This window comes from Rhinoraja longicauda, chromosome 4, assembly GCF_053455715.1.
Source record: "Rhinoraja longicauda isolate Sanriku21f chromosome 4, sRhiLon1.1, whole genome shotgun sequence".
In the NCBI taxonomy this organism is placed as follows: domain Eukaryota; kingdom Metazoa; phylum Chordata; class Chondrichthyes; order Rajiformes; family Arhynchobatidae; genus Rhinoraja; species Rhinoraja longicauda.
The window spans coordinates 47174282-47194645 of record NC_135956.1 but is presented as its reverse complement, the minus strand read 5'-3'; the positions used below and the strand labels follow the sequence as shown (position 1 = coordinate 47194645).

Sequence of the window (20364 nt, the reverse complement as noted above, 5' to 3'; positions counted from 1 at the left end):
TCTCTGGGTGAAAAAGTTCCTTCTCACCTCAGTTTTAAACGGCCTCCCCTTTATTCTAAAACTGTGGCCCCTGGTTCTGGACTCCCCCAACATTAGGAACATTTTTCCTGCATCTAGCTTGTCCAATCCTTTTATAATTTTATATGTCTCTATTAGATCCCCTCTCATCCTTCTAAACTCCACTGAAAACAAGCCCAGTTTTTTCAATCTTTCCTCATATGACAGTCCAGCCATCCCAGGGATCAATCTCGTGCCCTATACAACTGCAGAAGAACCTATACTGAAATCCTCTCGTTATGAAGGCCAACATGCCATTAGCTTTCTTCACTGCCTGCTGTACCTGCACACCAACTTTCAGTGACTGCTGTACAAGGATACCCAGGACTCGCTGCACCTCCCCCTTACCTAACCTGACACCATTGAGATAATAATCTGCCTCTTTGTTTTTGCCACCAAAGTGGATAACCTCACATTTATCTATATGATACTGCATCTACCATGCATCTGCCCACTCACTCAACCTGTCCAGGTCACCCTGCAACCTCCTAACATCCTCTTCACAGTTCACACTGCCACCCAGCTTTGTGTCATCTGCAAACTTGCTAGTGTTACTTCTAATTCCTTCGTCCAAATCATTAATATATATGGTAAACAGTTGCGACCCCAACACTGAGCCTTGCGGCACTCCACTCGCCACTGCCTGCCATTCTGAAAAGGACCCGTTTACTCCGACTCTTTGCTTCCTGTCTGCCAACCAATTCTCTATCCATGTCAACACCCTTCCCCTAATACCATGTGCTCTAATTGAAGGCAGAAACGGGTGAAATTGTTATGGGTAACAAGGAAATGGAAGAAGAGTTGAACAGGTACTTCGGATCTGTCTTCACTAAGGAAGACACAAACAATCACCCAGATGTACTTGAGGACAGAGATTCTAGGGAGACAGAGGAACTGAAAGAAATTTGCATTAGGCCAGAAATAGTATTGGGTAGACTGATGGGACTGAAGGCTGATAAATCCCCAGGGCCTGACGGTCTGCATTCCAGGGTACCCAAGGAGGTGGCTCTAGAAGTCGTGGATACATTGGTGATCATTTTCCAATGTTCAATAGATTCAGGATCAGTTCCTGTGGATTGGAGGGTAGAAGGATGAGAGGGGATCTTATCAAAACATATAAGATTATTAAGGGGTTGGACACGTTAGAGGCAGGAAACATGTTCCCAAAGTTGGGGTAGTCCAGAACCAGGGGCCACAGTTCAAGAATAAGGAGTAGGCCATTTAGAACGGAGATGCGGAAAATCTCTGTTGTAAATCCGTTGTAAGAGAGTTGTAAATCCGTGGAATTCTCTGCCTCAGAAGGCAGCGGAGGCCAATTCTCTGAATGCATTCAAGAGAGAGCTAGATAGAGCTCTTAAGGATAGCGGAGTCAGGGGCTATGGGGAGAAGGCAGGAACGGGGTACTGATTGAGAATGATCAGCCATGATCTTATTGGATGGTGGTGTGGCTCGAAGGGCCTACTCCTGCACCTATTGTCTAATGTTATCCAACTTTTCAAGAAAGGAGCGAGAGAGAAAACGGGGAATTATAGACCAGTTAGCCTGACATCGGTGGTGGGGAAGATGCTGGCGTCAATTATTAAAGAGGTAATAATGGCGCATTTGGATAGCAGTAAAAGGATTGGTCCAAGTTAGCATGGATTTATGAAGGGGAAATCCTGCTTGACTAATCTTCTGGATTTTTTTGAGGATGTGACAAGTAAAATGGATGAAGGAAAGCCAGTGGATGTAGTGTATCTAGACTTTCAGAAAGCCTTTGATAAGGTCCCACACGGGAGATTGGTGAGCAAAATTAGAGCACTTGGTATTGGGGGTAGGGTATTGACATGGATAGAGAATTGGTTGGCAAAGGAAATACATAAGTGAGAATGCTCTTTATTGACTACAGCTCAGCATTCAACACTATTATTCCCTCAAAACTCGACCCAAGCTCCTTGATCTTGGACTTGAGACCATCTGTGGTGGGATATTCGATTTCCTGATGGGCAGGCCTCAGGTGGTGAGAATTGGCAGCCACAGCTCTTCCTCACTGATCCTCAACACAGGCACACCACAGGGCTGTGTGCTCAGTCCTCTCCTGTACTCCCTGTTCACGCACAACTGTACTGCTAAGCACAGCTCAAACAGCATCCTAAAGTTTGCTGACGACACGACCATCTTGGGCCTCATCACAGACAACAATGAGACGGCCTAGAGAGAGGAGGTAAAGGCACTAAACAGCTGGTGCCAGGAAAATAACCTCTCTCTTAATGTCAGCAAAACTAAAGAGATGATCGTGGACTACAGGAGGCAGCGGGGGAGTGCACATCGGTGATGCTGAGGTTGAAAGGGTCAGCAGCTTTAAGTTCCTCAGTGTGCACATCAATGAGGACCTTTCCTGGACACTGCACACCGACACAATAACAAAGAAGGCCCGCCAGCGGCTCTTTTTCCTGAGAAGACTGAGGAAGTTTGGCATGAATGCCAGCATCCTCACAAACTTCTACAGATGCACCATCGAGAGCCTGCTGACGGGCTGCATTACAGTCTGGTACGGGAACTGTTCGGCCCACAGCCACAAATCACTACAGAGAGTGGTGAAGACGGCACAGCACATCACTGGCAACTGTCTCCCGGCCATTCAGGATATTTTCTACCGGCTGTGCCTGCGGAAGGCACGCTGCATCATCAAGGACCACAGCTACCCAGCACGCAGGCTGTTCTCCTTGTTACCGGCAGGCAGACGATACAGGAGTATGGCTGCGCATACCACCAGACTTAAGAACAGTTTCTACCATCAGGCCATCAGGCTTCTGAACTCATAAACACATTTCACATCATATATGTTGATTATTTTAATATTGTCTCTTTATCTTACTAATGTCTTTTTTATCTTATTTATCCTTGGAATATTACTGCTGAGGTGACCCGTTGTCTTGTCAAATACATTTCATTGTACCATTGACCCTGTGCCAACCTACATATGACAAATACAATTAAAATTAAATTAAACAGGAAGCAGAGAGTGGAAATAAACGGGTCCTTTTCAGAATGGCAGGCAGTGGCGAGTGGAGTGCCGCAAGGCTCGGTGCTGGGGCCGCAACTATTTACAATATATATTAATGATTTGGATGATGGAATTAGAAGTAACACTAGCAAGTTTGCAGATGACACAATGCTGGGTGGCAGTGTGAACTGAGAAGAGGATGTTAGGAGGTTGCAGGGGACTTGGACAGGTTGAGTGAGTGGGCAGATGCATGGCAGATGCAGTATAATGTAGATAAATGTGAGGTTATCCACTTTGGCGGCAAAAACAAGGAGGTAGATTATTATCTCAATGATGTCAGATTAGGTAAAGGGGAAGTGCAACGATACCTGGGTGTCCTTGTACACCAGTCACTGAAAGTAAGCATGCAGGTACAGCAGGCAGCGAAGAAAGCTAATGGAATGTTGGCCTTCGTAACGAGAGGATTTGAGTATAGGAGTAAAGAGGTCCTTCTGCAGTTGTAGAGGGCCCTGGTGAGACTGCATCTGGAGTATTGTGTGCAGTTTTGGTCTCCTAATTTGACGAAGGACGTCCTTGCTATTGAGGCAGTGCAGCTGAGGTTCACGAGGTTAATCCCCGGGATGGCAGGACTGTCATATGAGGAAAGATTGGGCTTTCACTGGTGCTTAGAAGGATGATAGACGTATAATTCACTGGTGTTTAGAAGGATGAGAGACGTATAAAATTATAAAAGGACTGGACAAGCTAAATGCAGGAAAAATGTTCCCAATGTTGGGGAGTCCAGAACCAGGGGCCACAGTCTAAGAATAAAGGGGAGGCCATTTTAAACTGAGGTGAGAATAAACATTTTCACCCAGAGTGTTGTGAATTTGTGGAATTCTCTGGCACAGAAGGCAGTGGAGGCCAATTCACTGGATGAATTTAAAAGAAAGTTAGATATAGCTCTCGGGGCTAGTGGAATCAAGGGATATGGGGAGGAGGCAGGCACAGGTTACTGATTGTGGATGATCAGCCATGATCACATTGAATGGTTGTGCTGACTCGAAGGGCCAAATGGCCTCCTCCTGCACCTATTTTCTATGTTTCTATGTATCCAAAATTTGGAAGAGGAGTTCAGTGCTTTCCAATGGTTCTAATCATTGTTAACCTATTTCAATATATTACCTACTTTATGGACTGAGAGACTGCCCAATGCTCTGTTTTACAGAGTCATGACTCACACCTGCTTCACTTGACTATAACCTGAGGTCTTCTCAATTCACCAGATGGACTGGACAGTGTCCTCAGCAAGGTAAGAAGCAGAGGGGTTTCAACCAAACGCATCTCCAAATTCCTGGAAATAGGATTTAGCACCTCTCTATTCAACTGGATCCTTGGATCCTGACCCACAGACCTCAATCAATAAGGAAAGGAAACAATACATCCTCTGCAATAATTATCAACATCGGTGCCCTGCAAGACAGTGCTCTCAGTCTCTTATTGTACTGTCTATACACTCACCTCTGTGTGGCCAAATTCTACACATGTTTGCAACGGCACCATCATAGTGGGCCAGATCTCAAACAATGACAGAGAAGATACAGAGCTTAGTAACATGGTGTCAGGACAACAACCTCTCCTTCAAAGGTAGACACAAAATGCTGGAGTAACTCAGCAGGACAGGCACCATCCCTGAAGAGAAGGAATGGGTGATGTGTCGGGTCGAGACCCTTCTTCAACCTCACCTTCAATGTCAGCAAAACAAAGGAGTTTGTCTTCAGAAACTAGAGGCTCTGGTGGAAGAAGAAATGTTAATAGTATTTTGGCAGCACACTCTTGAGGTTGGCCTGGTTGAAGTACTCAGCGCCAGTCTAAATCAATGGTGCTGAAGTGGAGATGGCTGAGCGCTTCAATTTCAGGGAGCACAGCGGTAGAGTTGATGCCTTACAGTGGCAGAGATCTGGGTTCCATCCTGCCTACGGGTGCAGTCGGTACGTTCTCCCTGTGACCGCGTGGATTTTCTCCAGGTGCTCTGGTTTCCTCTCACACTCCAAAGACTTCCAGGTTGGCAGATTAATTGGCTTCTATAAATTGTCCCTTGTGTGTAGGATAGAAGTAGTATACGGGTGTTCACTGGTCGTTACGGACTTGTTGGGCCGAAGAGCCTGTTTCCATGCTGTATCTCTAAACTAAATTTCTGAGGTGGTAAGAATCACCAACAGTTTGTTCTGGTCCATCCACATTACCGCTGTCGCTATGAAAGCAAACCAATGACTTTAGTAATGCCTCTAGCAAACCAATGCCTCAACTACACTGCACAAGATCACAAGAAATTGGAGAGAACGCAGCCCAGCCTCTCACGCAAAGTGGCCTCACCCTCATCGACTCCATTTATTCTTCAAACTGCTTCAGGAAAGCAGTATGCATAATCAAGGACCACTCACTCTCTGGTCAATCTCACTTCTGCCCTCTTCCATCAGGCAGAAGATACAATAGCTTGAAAGCATGTATCACCAGATTCAAGACCAGCTTTTTCTCTGTGTTTATTGACTCTTGAACCGACCTCTCTTATGAAAGGATGAATTCCTTATCTTCCAATCTACCTCTTTATAGCTGAAGCACATTTTTATCTGCACTTCAAAGACGTTCAGGTTTGTAGGTTAATTGGCTTGTTATAAGTGTAAAATTGTCCCTAGTGTGTGTAGGATAGTGTTAATGTGCGGGGATCGCTGGTCAGCGTGGACTTGGTGAGCCAAAGGGCCTGTTTCCGTGCTGTATCTCTAAACTAAACTAAACTTTCTCTGTAAATGTAACACTGCACTCTGTTTATTTTCTTTTTTGCACGACCCATTCTACTCCTGTATGATATAATTTAACCAAACAGGCAAAATAGTGTTTTTTACTATATACACTTGACAATAATAAACCAGTGCCAAAACTACTGGCTTAAGATCACATCCCTCTTCATTAAGTAGTCGATTGTATATTCTTTATATAGTGACAATATTACATAAATAATGTAAGTAAGGAGAAAAATGAGAAACATGAGAATTATTTGGTCTTTCAAAACCATGTAAAGCAACAATTGAACGATGGTTTTGCCAAATTGTCACCAGGTGTAGAGAGACAGCCTGGAGGAAGCAATGAACAAATTTATGAGGTTAATCTATACTAAAAGCATAATATTTCCAATCCTACAGGATTGCTCCAGAGTGGGCAGAATGAATCATTACTTTCCCACATGTAAGTATGACTTTATGCAGAAGAAAAATCATAGGGAAAGGCATACTTCTAGTTCCTTATTTTTAGAATACGGTTTTGTTATAAATATAATGCAGATGGGGAACAGAGATTGAATAAGGTCATTCGTCTGGGCCAGTGTGAGAGGTGATATGAATACCCCACCAGGAACACACCCACCAGAATCATGAATCAGGAACACTGACAAGCCGAAGAATCAGTACTCTGAATAAAGCAAGTCTTGCCTGCATGCAGATAAGCCAGATCTGGATTCTCAATATCAGGATGAAGCTCCTTGAGGTGGTTCCGAAATTCTAATGGGATGTTGGTTCCATACTCGCACTGTGGGCAATTGTACATCAGTACACCCTCGTGTTTGCCAGTGTGCAGAATGTGCTTCCGGATATTCTCGGCACAGTTCGATCTAAGCACCAAAAAGAAAACGAACCATCAGTTTCAGCACATTTTTATTTGCAACCTTAATGTTAGTTTTTACCCCAGAAGGCGCATCTTCTGCAGAAACTCAGTATTTTGAATTTTTAAAACAAATGACTAAACGATGCATAGAAATCATACATAATGAAATTATATTAAATATCTAAGGCTGAAGGAAGATGAACAATGATACATATTGCATAAATACCCAGCTCATCTTGGCCATGAGATAGTCATACTACAATTATGCGTTATGTTACTACAAATTAAAAGTTTGCAAAAAAAATCAAAAAATGAATGAAATATTGGAAATATAATTTTAAATTTGCACATTAAAATACTTCCACAGGTCGTCACTGCATATAAATCAATGCAGTAGGATTGCCAATCTTTCAAGGTAATCCTGGATTCTCCAGGAATTAACTACAAATAAAATCAGAAGAACAATCACTGGGATATGATTATCCTGTCACTCCCTCTTTTGAAACAGATCGTAATTCCACATCCCATTTTGTCTTTTTACGAACAGAGATTTTGCCTTATCCAGGATGTTAAAATGGTGTCTGGTCTATTCCTGTGATTCCATTTTGTGAATAACCTTCTTAATGCCTGACCCTCTACACAGCCATACAACTGTAAACATCCAACCAGAGTAAGTAACCAGACATGGCAGTTACACCCGAGACTTGCCCTTCTGCACCTGAAGTCACAAGTACTTGACCCTTTGATCTACTGGATTCATTTCACGCTGTTAATACATCGTCCCTCTATTGTTGGAATCACGCGCTTAATCACAGACTTAAACAGAATTTAAACAGTCTAACGCAAGTAATTCATCCCCAGCCAGTTGCACAAATGATCTACATAGTAGTTGACTACAGTTGAACTGATTATTTGTTAAGAACAACACACTGCCACTGTTACATTAGCCAATGGGGATGAACTTCCAAGCTTATAATACATTAATGCGAGTAACTAAACATTACACGTTGGAATTTAAGGATAAATCATCATTTTAAATGATTAGGAGTTTATCAATGTTTTTGCTCTTAATGTTTCTTCTTGTTCTGCAGCTTTACAGCATAAATAAACGTTAACTTTATTATGAAAATAAAATATACTTGTTACATTAAAAATATTTTATGGTATTAATGCATAAACCTTTCAGTAAAATATTTGTGCATTCAATTATAGAAGAAAGGTTTACATCCCCAGTGCGGGTGTAGAAATTTGCGCGATCAGTGGTACTGTCTCTAGGAGAAATGTTACACTGAGACCCCATTCTCTCTCAGTGGATGAGAAACCTTCTGGCATTATTTTGAGAATGAGCATAGGAGTCCAACCAGTGGCCTTGGGGCTATATCAATCGACAGTAAATATTATTAAAATAGATTATATGGCCCTTATCGCATTGCTATTTGTGGCAAACCTGCATTTTCTGCATTACTTACCCTTCTAAAATATTTTATTGCCTGTAAACATTTCACAACATCCCATTAAGTTAAATCAGCAAAACATGTATTTTGTTGCAGCCCGGTGGTATGAACGTCGACTTCTCCAACTTTAGATAGCTCCTCTGTCCCTCCCTTCCCCTCCTCCTTCCCAGATCTCCCTCTATCTTCCTGTCTCCACCTATATCCTTCCTTTGTCCCGCCCCCCTGACATCAGTCTGAAGAAGGGTCTCAACCCGAAACATCACCCATTCCTTCTCTCCCGAGATGCTGCTCGACCTGCTGAGTTACTCCAGCATTTTGTGAATAAATGTATTTTGTTGCATCTCTTCATTGCTTCAGTTGCCAAGGCCCTAAGTTCTGGGATTCCCACCCAGAAACTCTTTGACTTTTTGCTCCTTTAAGACGCCTCTTGAAAATTAACTCTGAGCAAGCTTTCTATCATGTGCCTGACAGCTCAGTCCGTAGCCTACTGTCAAAACATTTTATTTACTAACGTATTCTGCTGCCTTGTGACCTTTTGGTGTATAAGCGTCCTAATGCAGGGTCTCAACTTGATAAATTGACCATCCCTTATCCTCACAGATGCTGCTTGACCTACTGTGTATTTCCAGTTAGCTTGTCACTGTAAATGCAAGTCATCATTTCATGTAATTACCTTTTTCCTAAAAAATCTTTGGAGCACAATTTGCGAACCCAGTATAAGATTTGGGGAATAATTTACATCTAATGCTGCTTGGTTATACTAAATATACACCATTCATCACACATGTATTCTAATCAAATAAATAATTATTGTAAGATGTGGTAATTGTTTCCATTCTCAACCCATGTCGCTGCATTATGCAAGAAGTTAGCGAATGCCACATATTATACAACCTTACTTTTCACTATAAGTGGCAAAGTGGTGCAGCTAGTAGAGCAACTGCCTCACAGCGTCAGAGACATGGGTTTAATCCTCAACTCTTATGTTCTCTGTGTACTTTAATTGTTCTCCTTGTGATTGCAAGAGTTTCCTCCAAATGCTCCAGCTTCCTCCCATATCCCAAAAATGTGCAGTTTAATAGGTTAATTGACCACTGTAAATTGTGCCAGGTGTGTAAGTCAAGTGCTGAGTGAGTTCATGGATATGTGATCCGATGGTATTGCAATCTCAGTCACTAAGGCCAGTCACAAGATCCATCAAAACGCTCTCAAAACTGGCATCACACGGCTATGTGCTCAGGCCCCTGCTGTGTTTACTATACCCATGACTGTGTAACTGGATACATTTCAAACACATTTTAAAATTAATCACGAGTCAGGGTATATGAGGGAGATCGATCACCTAATTGAATGATGCCAGAACAACAACCTTGTTTTCAATGTCAGTAAAACCAAGGGCTGGATTGCAGACTTTAGGCTGAGGATCCCCAACTAGTCTTCATCAACGGGTCGTGGTGGTGGTAGAGTCAACAGCTTTGGTCCTGGGCATGCATAGCTCTGTAAATCGGTCTTGGACTCAGCACATTATTGCAATCATAAGGAAAGCCCATCAACACCTCTACTTCCTGAGAACGAGGAGTTTCGGTATGTCAAAGAATGCTATCTTGAACTTCGACAAGTGTATTGTAGAGAGCATATTGACTGGTGTCATCATGGGCTGGTTTGATAACTCAAGTGCTCATGAACAAAGGAGATTACGAAAAGGGGTGAAGGTTGCCTGTTTGATCATGGGTACTGACCTCCCCAACATCAAAGTGATAACAGATGCTATCTCAAAAAGGCAGCCAACATTATCAAGGAGCCACACCACCTGGCCATGCTCTCATTTCACTCCTTCCTTTGGGGAGAAAATATAGGAATCTGAAAACTGTGATGTCCAGATTCAGGAATAGCTTCTTCCCAACAACCACCAGGCTATTGAATACTACTAACTCCATCTTGACTCCAAACTACAGACCTTGGTTGCTCTAGGGACTCCAGGCTTCATTTTGTCTTGCACTATGTTAGGTTTTTTTTAGTTGAAGAGAGCCATAGAGCGTGAAAACATACCCTCAACAATTTATTGAACTAATTTTTGTTTGTTGATTACGTTATCTGTTGAGTACTGTGTTTACAAACCTGTTGTGCTCCTGCAACTAAGAATTGCACTGTTCTGTTTCGGTACAATCAAACACTCTTGTCTCTTAACTTGAGGATGAACTGATAGTTTCAAAACAACCCATACTGTACCACACATCGTAAAGTCCAGTCACCACAATATTGAAACAAAACTAATATACGCATCATTCCCAAAGTGCAGAGAATGAGTCAAAGGCAGTACAAATGTACCTGACTGTTCATCCTTTAGATACCTACAAGTTGTATGTCATCAAATAATTTAAATGTTGTAATTACAGCAAATAGTTTTAATTCTTGAGGATATCAAACCGATGTGTTGCAATAACTGAGTATAAGGCTAACTGAAAAAAACTCTTGCATAACAACAATTTGTTCCAGTTTCCTCCCACACTCCAAAGACTTGCAGGTCTGTAGATTAATTGGCATGGTAAAATTGTAAATTGTCTGTAATGTGTGTAGGATAGTGTTACTGTGCGTTTAACCGCTGGTCGGCGCAGTCTCGGCGGGCCGAAGGACCCGTTTCCGTGCTGTATCTCTAAACTAAAGAATCCGGGAGACAGTGGGTTTAGGGAAGGAACACCCCTTTTTAAATCCCACAGAACAGTTCACCAAAGGAATTCTGGACTCTATAAGAGGCCAGGATCAGTGGAAGGCAGAGACCTCTGAGCATTCTAGTGATGGAGGAATTATGGAGATATTTAAAGATGAGGTCATGAAGAATTCAACCACAGAAACAAGAACTGTTAAATTGAGATTCTGTTGAGTATCGATTAACATGAATGATGGGCAAGTGGAACTTGGTGGGGGTTAGTATCAGCCAGCAAAGTTTCAGCCAAACTCTTTAGATTTTGTAACTGTTGGTGCCCTATTATGCCAGAGTCCATTATTGGACCACATCTGCAATACTTTACATGGTAGTTAGGTAATTCTGAATCAAAAACCTCAAGATTTAAGATTCAACCCAATCAAGACAAAAATCCAATGTAGTACTGAAGGAGGTGTTGCCTTTCAGACTGTAGCTTCACCTGTTCAATCTCACTGTAGCTTGGTACACGTGATAATAAAGAAACGATTGAACCTTCGAACCATGTCATGGTTCTCAACAGAAGTTGAGTTCTCCCCTGTATGCAAGTTAATTTTAATTGCTTTTAATCAACATTTCTAAAACAGATTATCTGTCCATTACTAAACTACTGATTGTGGGATTTGCTATGAAACAATTGGCCACGTTTCCTACAGGACAACTAAGACTTTACTTCAAAAAGTACTTAATTACCTGCAAAGTCCTTTTCAATCGTGAAAGGGATATGAAAGGTTCATTATAAATACGTCTTTCTTTATTTTTTAGCAACCAGTAAAGATTATAAGAAAGGAAAAGAAACAAGATTTGTTTTAATGAAATAAGACTGCGAAATATAATCTGGAGTTAAGTTTTCCAACAAAACATGTTGACAATAGCCTCAATATAAGCAGTTGAATAACAGATACCATCCAGAAACATTGATCCCTTTTGCTTGATCTTCAGAATAAAAATTGTATCTTTCCATGTACATGATAAAGCTGTGTCTTCATATAAGAAAAAAAAAAATGGTTAAAAAGAAATACAAAGAAATAGATCATTTTCCTTCTGCCAAAACAGAAACAGATAAACCACAATGTTGCTTTCACAAGGTAAAGAGTGACTTACTGAGGATAACTGCAGGAGTGAACGAAGGTCGGCATCAGGTGATGCTGTAGCTTAAGCAAGATGCATAATATTGGGCACACGCACTCTCCTTAAAGCAACATCATAAGCTACAGCAGGCCAGCCCAGTGGGAACTTTACAGCAAGGGCCTTCGGGAAGATATTCTGGCTGAAGAGAACTGCAAGAAAGCTTACTCAGCTACTTTCTCATCAGAAATAAAATGAATTTTAAAAATGGTTGATTTTTATTCATGCTTAGAGAACTTGAATGCAGCAGTACAATAGCCTGTGGCAGATTGGTAATGCAGAACGATAAGCAGATTAGTAAAATGTAGACACATGAAAATGGATACCGAGGATAAATTGAAGAAAACCTATATTAAAATGCCAGAATAACTACAAAACAAAAATCCTCATGAATGTAAACATTGGATATAACTAGTATACAGATTGCAGATGTAAAACAAAACAGTGGATTCCATGGCTCATTTCACCCAACAAACTATCAAATGGTGTTTGATTTTGCTCAAAATTCACAAAACAAATTGATGCAATATTGTCAGCTGCACGAGCTCAGCCTAACAAGGAACATATCCATAACGCATGGAACAACAAGGAAACAAATTGATTTTACCATTTGTAAAGCACAGGGGATGCAAATTATAAACTGGGGAGTTATTAAAGCATTATTTTCTGATACACCATTGAAATTAACACAATAAAACAAATGGCTTTGTGCTTTCATTGTATTTTTTAAGATCTTGTCGCATTTCCATCGCTGGTGATCAATTTTATTCCCTTGTTTTTAAGTCGCAGCTATTTTTTTCACATCACCTCTGCTAAGAAACGTATGCATATTATGCAAGTCCAAATAGGTATTGCTTCACAACTTCAAGAAAAGATTATGCGTAATAAATATGGACATTTTAAAAAAGGCCAAACTTTGGGAAGGAAAGCTGAATAATGCATGACTGTTTCATAAAAAGCTGATGGAACCATTTAAAATTGTCCCATACAGTTTCAGAAACTTGCACATTTTTTGCACAATCTTTTGTTCCTTGGTATCCTTACAAATGTCTTTTTTTAACAGAATATATGATGTTCCCGAAAGACACCTCCCCATTTCTATTCTCTTCAACTCCTGTGAGCCCTTGTTCTGTGTGATAAAGCAATCTCCTTGGGGATCTGAGCTGTGTAGATTTTGCAATTCGAGTGACAAGGACTCGACTTGAATAACTGCTGTGCGCAGGTTGTAATTATGTCAGCTGGAGCATTGAACAAGGGGGCTGATTAATGTGAGCCCCGGCCCAGAGATGGTCCCCATCAAAACCTTACCTCAGACCACCACTAGGGATGGGTTCCGCTGCAAAGGAATGAGGATGAGGAGAGGTGGGGGTGGGGGAGGGGGGGGGGGGAAGAGAATGAAACAGTATCTATGTGATAGATGAATTGCTGGAACACACTTCAGGCAGATGTTCATGGACAATATAATATACAATTACTAGCCCTTATCACCTTTGCTTGCACAATAAAAAAAATCAGGCTACAGCTCATGTGAGTAAAATTAGTTTCCGCTATGCTGTAACAACTCACCTAGCATGTCAAACAACTAGCATTCCCTGACTCAATTTGGGAAACACTCACAGCAGTCAGAATTTAAGGATCAATTTAATGAAGTCAGATCTTGTTGATCTGAATCCAATTTGTAAATTTGACTTTGAATGGAGGCAAGACAGATTATCTTTGTTTTCTTTAAGAATGACAGATAATGAAAGGAAAAAAATATTGGTGAAATTATGCAAGGCAGCAGCTGAGAATAAAAACTGTTTAACATAAATCACTGTGGGGCAATCAACGAGGCGCATAAAGTTAATCCCACATAAAGCACGCAAATGCAAACTAAAGTGGAATGCCATCTAGTGGGAAGCAAAAATTCTTGAAAATGTTTTTTAGTAGTAATTGGAATGCGTGTGTGATTTTTCTTTCATAAAAAGATATGGTTTACAATTTTACTTCATCCACTCCAATCCTGATCTTCTATTTTCCTCTCTCAAACACTGCGTGGTACCACATCAAATACTTGCATTTATATAGTGCCTTTAACATTATAAAACATCAAATGATGGCTGACTGCAGTGTTAACAGACAAAGCCTAACATACTATGTGACAAAAAGGAGGTATAGGAAAACTACGAGAATCCGGCACTCCTGGGACTTTGGTAGTGCTGGATTGGTGGATATCCCAGACTATTGGATGCAATTCTTATCAATAACCCAAGACTTTTTTAATTTATATTTTTATTTAAAATGTTATATAGTGTTTAATAGAATTTCCAGTGAATCAGTTAAGCTTCAAAGATAGGAGCAAAATTGGAGAGAGAAAGGGATAGAAATAAAGGAAGAGAGGGCAGCACAGTATAAATTAGGGTGGCACAGTGGCGCAGCTGGTAGATCTACTGCTTCACAACACCTGAGACCCAGGTTCAATTCTGAGGCGGGTGCTGTCTACCGTGGAGTTTGCGCGTTCTCAATGTGCCCCAGTGGATTCCCTCCAGGTGCTCCAGTTTCCTCCCACATTCCAAAGGAGTGCAGTTTTATCGGTTAACTGACCTTTGTAAATTGCCCCTAGTGTGTAGGGAGTGGATGTGAAAGTGGGACAACGTAGACAAATGTGAACGGGTGATCGATGGTCGGTGTGGACTTGGTAGGCCAAAGGGCCCGTTTCCTTACTATATCTTTCACTCAATCAATTTAAAGGCATTTTTAGGGAGGAAATTTCTAGCCTAGTGCCCAGGTAACTAAAGGCATATATACTAAATATGAAGAAAATGAAATAATGTGGATTATGCTAGCAATGGAGGAATGGACGTTTCTGGGGGCCGTAAATTGGAAAAGAGAAATGCAAGATCATGATGGGATCTGATGACAAGGGTAAGAATTTTTTTAATGGGGTCAGTGTAAGTGAGGGAGCAAACAGGGTGATAGGCGAGCATGTGCTTGTGCAATTTGGACACAAATGGCAGCAAATGTTTGAGTTTCAGACAAGCTTCAGACAGAGGCGACAAGTGCAAGGTTAACATTGAAATACTGCAGGAAATGTCTAAGCTGCATATCTGACCGCTGATAGGGGGAGTCACAATGCTATTCAACTATTTGAACATGGCAACTAACCCTAACCTATAGAGAGGTGTTGGTGTGGAATTACATAAGAACACAAAAAAATGATCCGGCCTCCACCACCCGCAGGGACAGGGAATTAAAGAGATTCACTAACTTCTCCAAAAATAAATTTCTACCAACTTCAGATAAGGAATTGCCCCTTATTTGCTATGTCCCCTTGTTCATGACTCGCCTACTCCTGAAAACATCTCAGTATCTATCGTTCGAAGTCCCTTTATATGGTTATATATTTGAATAAAGTTACCACTCATTCTTCTAAACGACAAGAAATATAAATGTAAACTCCAAGGAATGTGTAGGAAAGAACTGCAGATGCTTGTTTAAATCGAAGGTGGACACAAAATGCTGGAGTAACTCAGCGGGACAGGCAGCATCTCTGGAGAGAAGGAATGGGTGATATGGGTGAATGGGAGAAGGAATAAACTCCAAGGAATTCAGAGCCATACTGTTTTGCCACTTGATAGGACAACCCTCATCTTACAAAATAGCCTGTTGAATCTCCTTTGGACTGCAAAATGAATACTGAATATCTATTTAGTCGATGTACTGAGTAGCTACGGCTTTGCTCACCATTAACTCCAGGACTGCTGGTTCAATCATGAAGTTTTTTTTAAAGTATCAAAACATACTTCCACTTATTGCCATGCTACAAGAACCATTCAATTGTAGTTCAATGAAGTTACTTATGACAACAACATTCATTTGCACACAATAAGACCATGAACACATTTGCAAGTACCAATATGTTTGGTACCAAAAAACAATATGTTTTGGCCTGGTAAAACAAGAGTTAAGTGTTACATATCCAAACAGGATGTTATTCCTTTCTCTAAGAAAGCAAAAGCTGAAGGGTGATCTGTCAGAAAATTCTTTAAATTTGTGAAAGTGTTCAACAGGGTGGACAGAAGGACGATGTTACTACTCAAGTCAATGTCAAATACTTTAAGTTCCAGGTAATAACAAATAAATCTAATAGGGAAATTAATTGCCAAATCTAATGCAGTATTTCAGGATTAAAATCCAATGCCTAAAAATTCACCACATCCTGGCACGTGTTATAGTTGGAGCATTGTGTTCTACTCTGCTTCCAAAAATTCTTTTCAATTGAAGGTAAGAAAACCAAATTTCAGAAACAGTAGAATATAACACTACCAATATTCAGGGCACTTGGTGCCTTTAATTAAACAAATATCAACACTTTGAAGATATCAAAAGCTTAAAATAAAACTTTATTTTATTCTATTTCCTTAAGTTGGGTCTTTTGATTTGTTCCTGCACTCAAATATATTTGCATTCCAAAATAATGCGCCTAAAGCATTTTTAAAGTTGGGTTCCATCTCTGGATAATGAAGCTGTACCAGACAAGAGTGGTATATTTTCAAGAGTGGTAGATTTTCAAGTCACAATTAGTTTAGTTTAGTTTAGAGATACAGCGTGGAAACAGGCCCTTCGGTTCACCGAGTCTGTACCGACCAAAGGTTACCTGTACACTAGTTCTATGTTATTCCAGTTTCCCATCTTACACTTTAGGGACAATTTACAGAAGCCAATTAACCTAGAAACCTGCACATCATTGGAATGTGTGAGACAACCAAAGCATGAGGATAAAACCCACGTGGTCACAGGGAGAACGTACACAACTCCCTACAGATAGCACCCATAGTCAGGATCTAACCTGGGTCTCTGGTGCTGTAAGGCAGAAACTCTACCTCTGCACCACTGTGGAAATTATGGAATAAATCTAACAGTAACTTCGGCACAGTGCGCTTATACAGTTAAACGTGAAAATCGTGAGGTTGCTGCAGGTGATTCACTACTTCTCCACGTTGAGAGCTGTTGCAATCTTCCCAGTATAATCCATCGAAATTTGGGGTCGCAACTATTTACAATATATATCAATGATTTGGATGATGGAATTAGAAGTAACACTAGCAAGTTTGCAGATGACACAAAGCTGGTTGGCAGTGTGAACTGCAAAGAGGATGTTAGGAGGTTGCAGGGTGACTTGGGCCGGTTGAGAGAGTGGCAGATGCAGTATAATGTCAATAAATGTGAGGCTATCCACTTTGGCTGCAAAAGCAAGGAGGCAGATTATTATCTCAATGGTGTCAGATTAGGCAAAGGGGAAGTGCAACAAGACCTTGGTGTCCTTGTACACCAGTCACTGTAAGTAAGCTTGCAGGTACAGCAGGCAGTGAAGAAAGCTAATGGCATTTTGGAAAGATTGGAAAGACTGGGCTTGTATACACAGGAGTTTAGAATGATGAGAGGGGATCTTATAGAGACACACAAAGATATAAAAGGACTAGACAAGCTAGATGCAGGAAATATGTTCCCAATGTTGGGGGAGTCCAGAACCAGGGACCACAGTCTAAGAATAAAGGGGAGGCCATTTAAAACTGAGGTGAGAAGAAACATTTTCACCCAGAGAGTTGTGAATTTGTGGGAATCTCTGCCACAGAAGGCAGTGGAGGCCAATTCACTGGATGAATTTAAAAGAGAGTTAGATAGAGCTCTAGGGGCTAGTGGAATCAAGGGATATGGGGAGAAGGCAGGCACAGGTTACTGATTGTGGATGATCAGCCATGATCACAATGAATGGTGATGCTGGCTCGAAGGGCCAAATGGCCTCCCCCTGCACCTATTTTCTATGTTTCTATGTCCTGTGGTTAATATTTATCGTCAAATCAACATTATTTGATCAATATCACATTGTTGTTTGTGGGGTGATCTTGCTATGAATAATTGGTTGCTGTATCACAGTCATGACTCTACCTCAAAAGGTACAAAGTGGATTGAAACTCCCTGTGGCTCATGAAAGATATTAATGAAATTCAAGGCTCAGTATTATTTTACACTCTGCATTTAATGGTCTGCTTATGATGATCGGGTTCACCTAGTTAAGTTTTGCAGCAAATTTGAACCCAGTCCCTAATATTTCAGCCTTCTAACCAATAGTCTGCTGCACTCTATAACTGGAAATAAGAGGCATGTGGAAGGGTTGCTTGTTTGTAGCTTGATATTTCAGAAGGTCAGGTTCTGCACCACTCACAGTTAATACCAGAGTTATGCCTAACTGAAATGCTCGGCACAAAACAGTTTTGGATTACCAATTCAAGAGTCAAAAGTAGTTAATTGTCATTTACAGTGGGGATGGAATAATGACACAACCAGCATGGCAACATAACAAATCACAACCAGCATGGCAACATAACAAATATATATATACAATAAACAAAAATACAATCAATTATGCAAACATTTCCAAGTTGATTCGAACTGAAGGAACACATGGATCAATAGGACTCTCTGCGACTACATTTACTGGTCAAGATACAATTAATACTTATATTCTACCTTCACATTTAAAATCAATGCTAAACATGGATAAGGGGCAGAAGATGGAAATCCCCCTGTGCTTCTCCTCAAAGCCAGATCTCAGCATTGTACAATCTTCTGTACTAGTGTGACATTTCCATTTTGTTCAGTAGCCATTCCTGCAAGCTCCCTAGGTGAATCTGTCAATTTATAAGAAGAGTTTTCTGTTGCTGCTTCATACAGTACTGTAGGTCAGAACAGCTCTCCCCCTCAAGATATTGGAGAGAGGAATCTTTCAACAACTAGCTGAAAATCTACAGAACTCTGTATGTGCGAGTATCCTTTGAAAACTAAAGTCACAAATGTTTCATGTTTTGTAAAACACTAGCAAAGAACATTATGACTTCACTATGTAACTTTGCTTATGTTTTACACAATAGAAATTGCCATAACTTGTGCGGCATTTGCACAGATGTGATACTGATGGTTCAGGCTTTGAAATACCGCTGCATCATAGAATGCAGACACACGGCAACTTTGAGAAGAATAAAAATTATCTCACAATTGGAAACAAGTTGCACAGTTTCAGTAACCAAGATCTTAATGTAAGGTGCATTTTTCACTATGTTAAATGTACACATATCTTCATTGGTATTAGACAGAAGAGTATTTTATGCACATCTTGACAACTTTGATGCTCATAATCACAGTGCAATTTTGCCCTGTTGCTTTCAGGACATCTAATTTGAAATGAATACATGTAAACATCATGGTTCATAAATTTGTTTGCTTAATTTATTACTCTAATATTAGTTTTAATGTTTCTATCCACTTTTTATTGACAGGACATGGTAGATTGGTTTTATTGAAAATTAAACACAATTATGCATGATGCCATTGTCCTACAGAATTCCATCATAAAATGTTATCAAATATTACCAAATTCATGGCAGACTTACTCTGGGTGAAGGTTGGCTGGGTAGGTGTATTCAGTCATGTCGCATGTAAACTACGGTTTGAATACTTTGACAATTAATACTTAGAACAAATCAATAAGCTTTCCAGGAATTATATCTAGGGCTTTGCTTAGAACCTTATGTTTTAGATGTCAATTTCTGATGGATATTTCTGGTTGAAACCATGTGATGAATCCAAGTAGCCTGATTCATCCTCTGGTCTCTGGAGTCTGCTCTACACAACCATGGTATCTGGTCACCGCATGGCCAGTTGATGCTGCTATATAAATGGAAGTTGTTGATGCTGCTATGGCACAGAAGGGGCAAAGGCACTCAGTGTTAATTAAAGTTAAGGAGTTACCTTCGATGTTTAAAAACTAACCTTGAATGCACCACTTTTCTTCAAGAATAGAGGAATTAATATAGAACCTCTTGAATGTTACATTCCCAATTTGGCCTCTTAGGAATATTGCAGCCAAGGCTTTACCAACGTTTTAGGATATTCTTTCATTCCTCCAGATGATCTTTTGTATTTCCTAGACATATATGGCAGGAGTTTACTTTAGTCTTCACACGAAGGCAGCAAAAAATTGTTGGAGCCTTCAGCTGCTGAGAGCAACACTTAAAGTGCTCAACTCCCAAAGAGAGTTTTAGTAACTTTTGTTTTTGTTTGATGATCTTGAAGGAGAATCTCCTTCACAAACTTACATTGAGTAGAATGAAAACACAGCTGTGCCAAAATAGTCAGTCCAGATAAAAGCAGTAAAAATACTGGTCCATTAAAGTGGGAGAGATGTATATGTGTGTTGCAGTTAAAGCTACAGCTGGAGGCAGAGAGGTACAGGAGAATAATGTGGTTACTTATTAAACTTAGTCAAGATCATATTGAGCAAGTACTGAGGATTTAGTTAGAGTGAAGCAGCAGATTTCAGGTAGCCAGTCTTTCAGTTGCTACATCTACAGGAAATAAAGCCA

General features: G+C 40.5%; 1 protein-coding gene across 2 annotated transcripts in view; it reads right to left on the bottom strand.

The window, feature by feature from the left end:
• Window positions 1-20364, bottom strand: part of LOC144592740 (zinc finger protein 407-like) — a 479939-nt gene that overhangs the window by 117573 nt on the left and 342002 nt on the right. For both annotated transcript variants that reach the window (XM_078397678.1, XM_078397677.1), the window contains exon 8: window positions 6508-6686. In XM_078397678.1, coding sequence (XP_078253804.1) covers window positions 6508-6686 — 179 coding nt within the window. The remainder of the gene's footprint in view (window positions 1-6507; window positions 6687-20364) is intronic.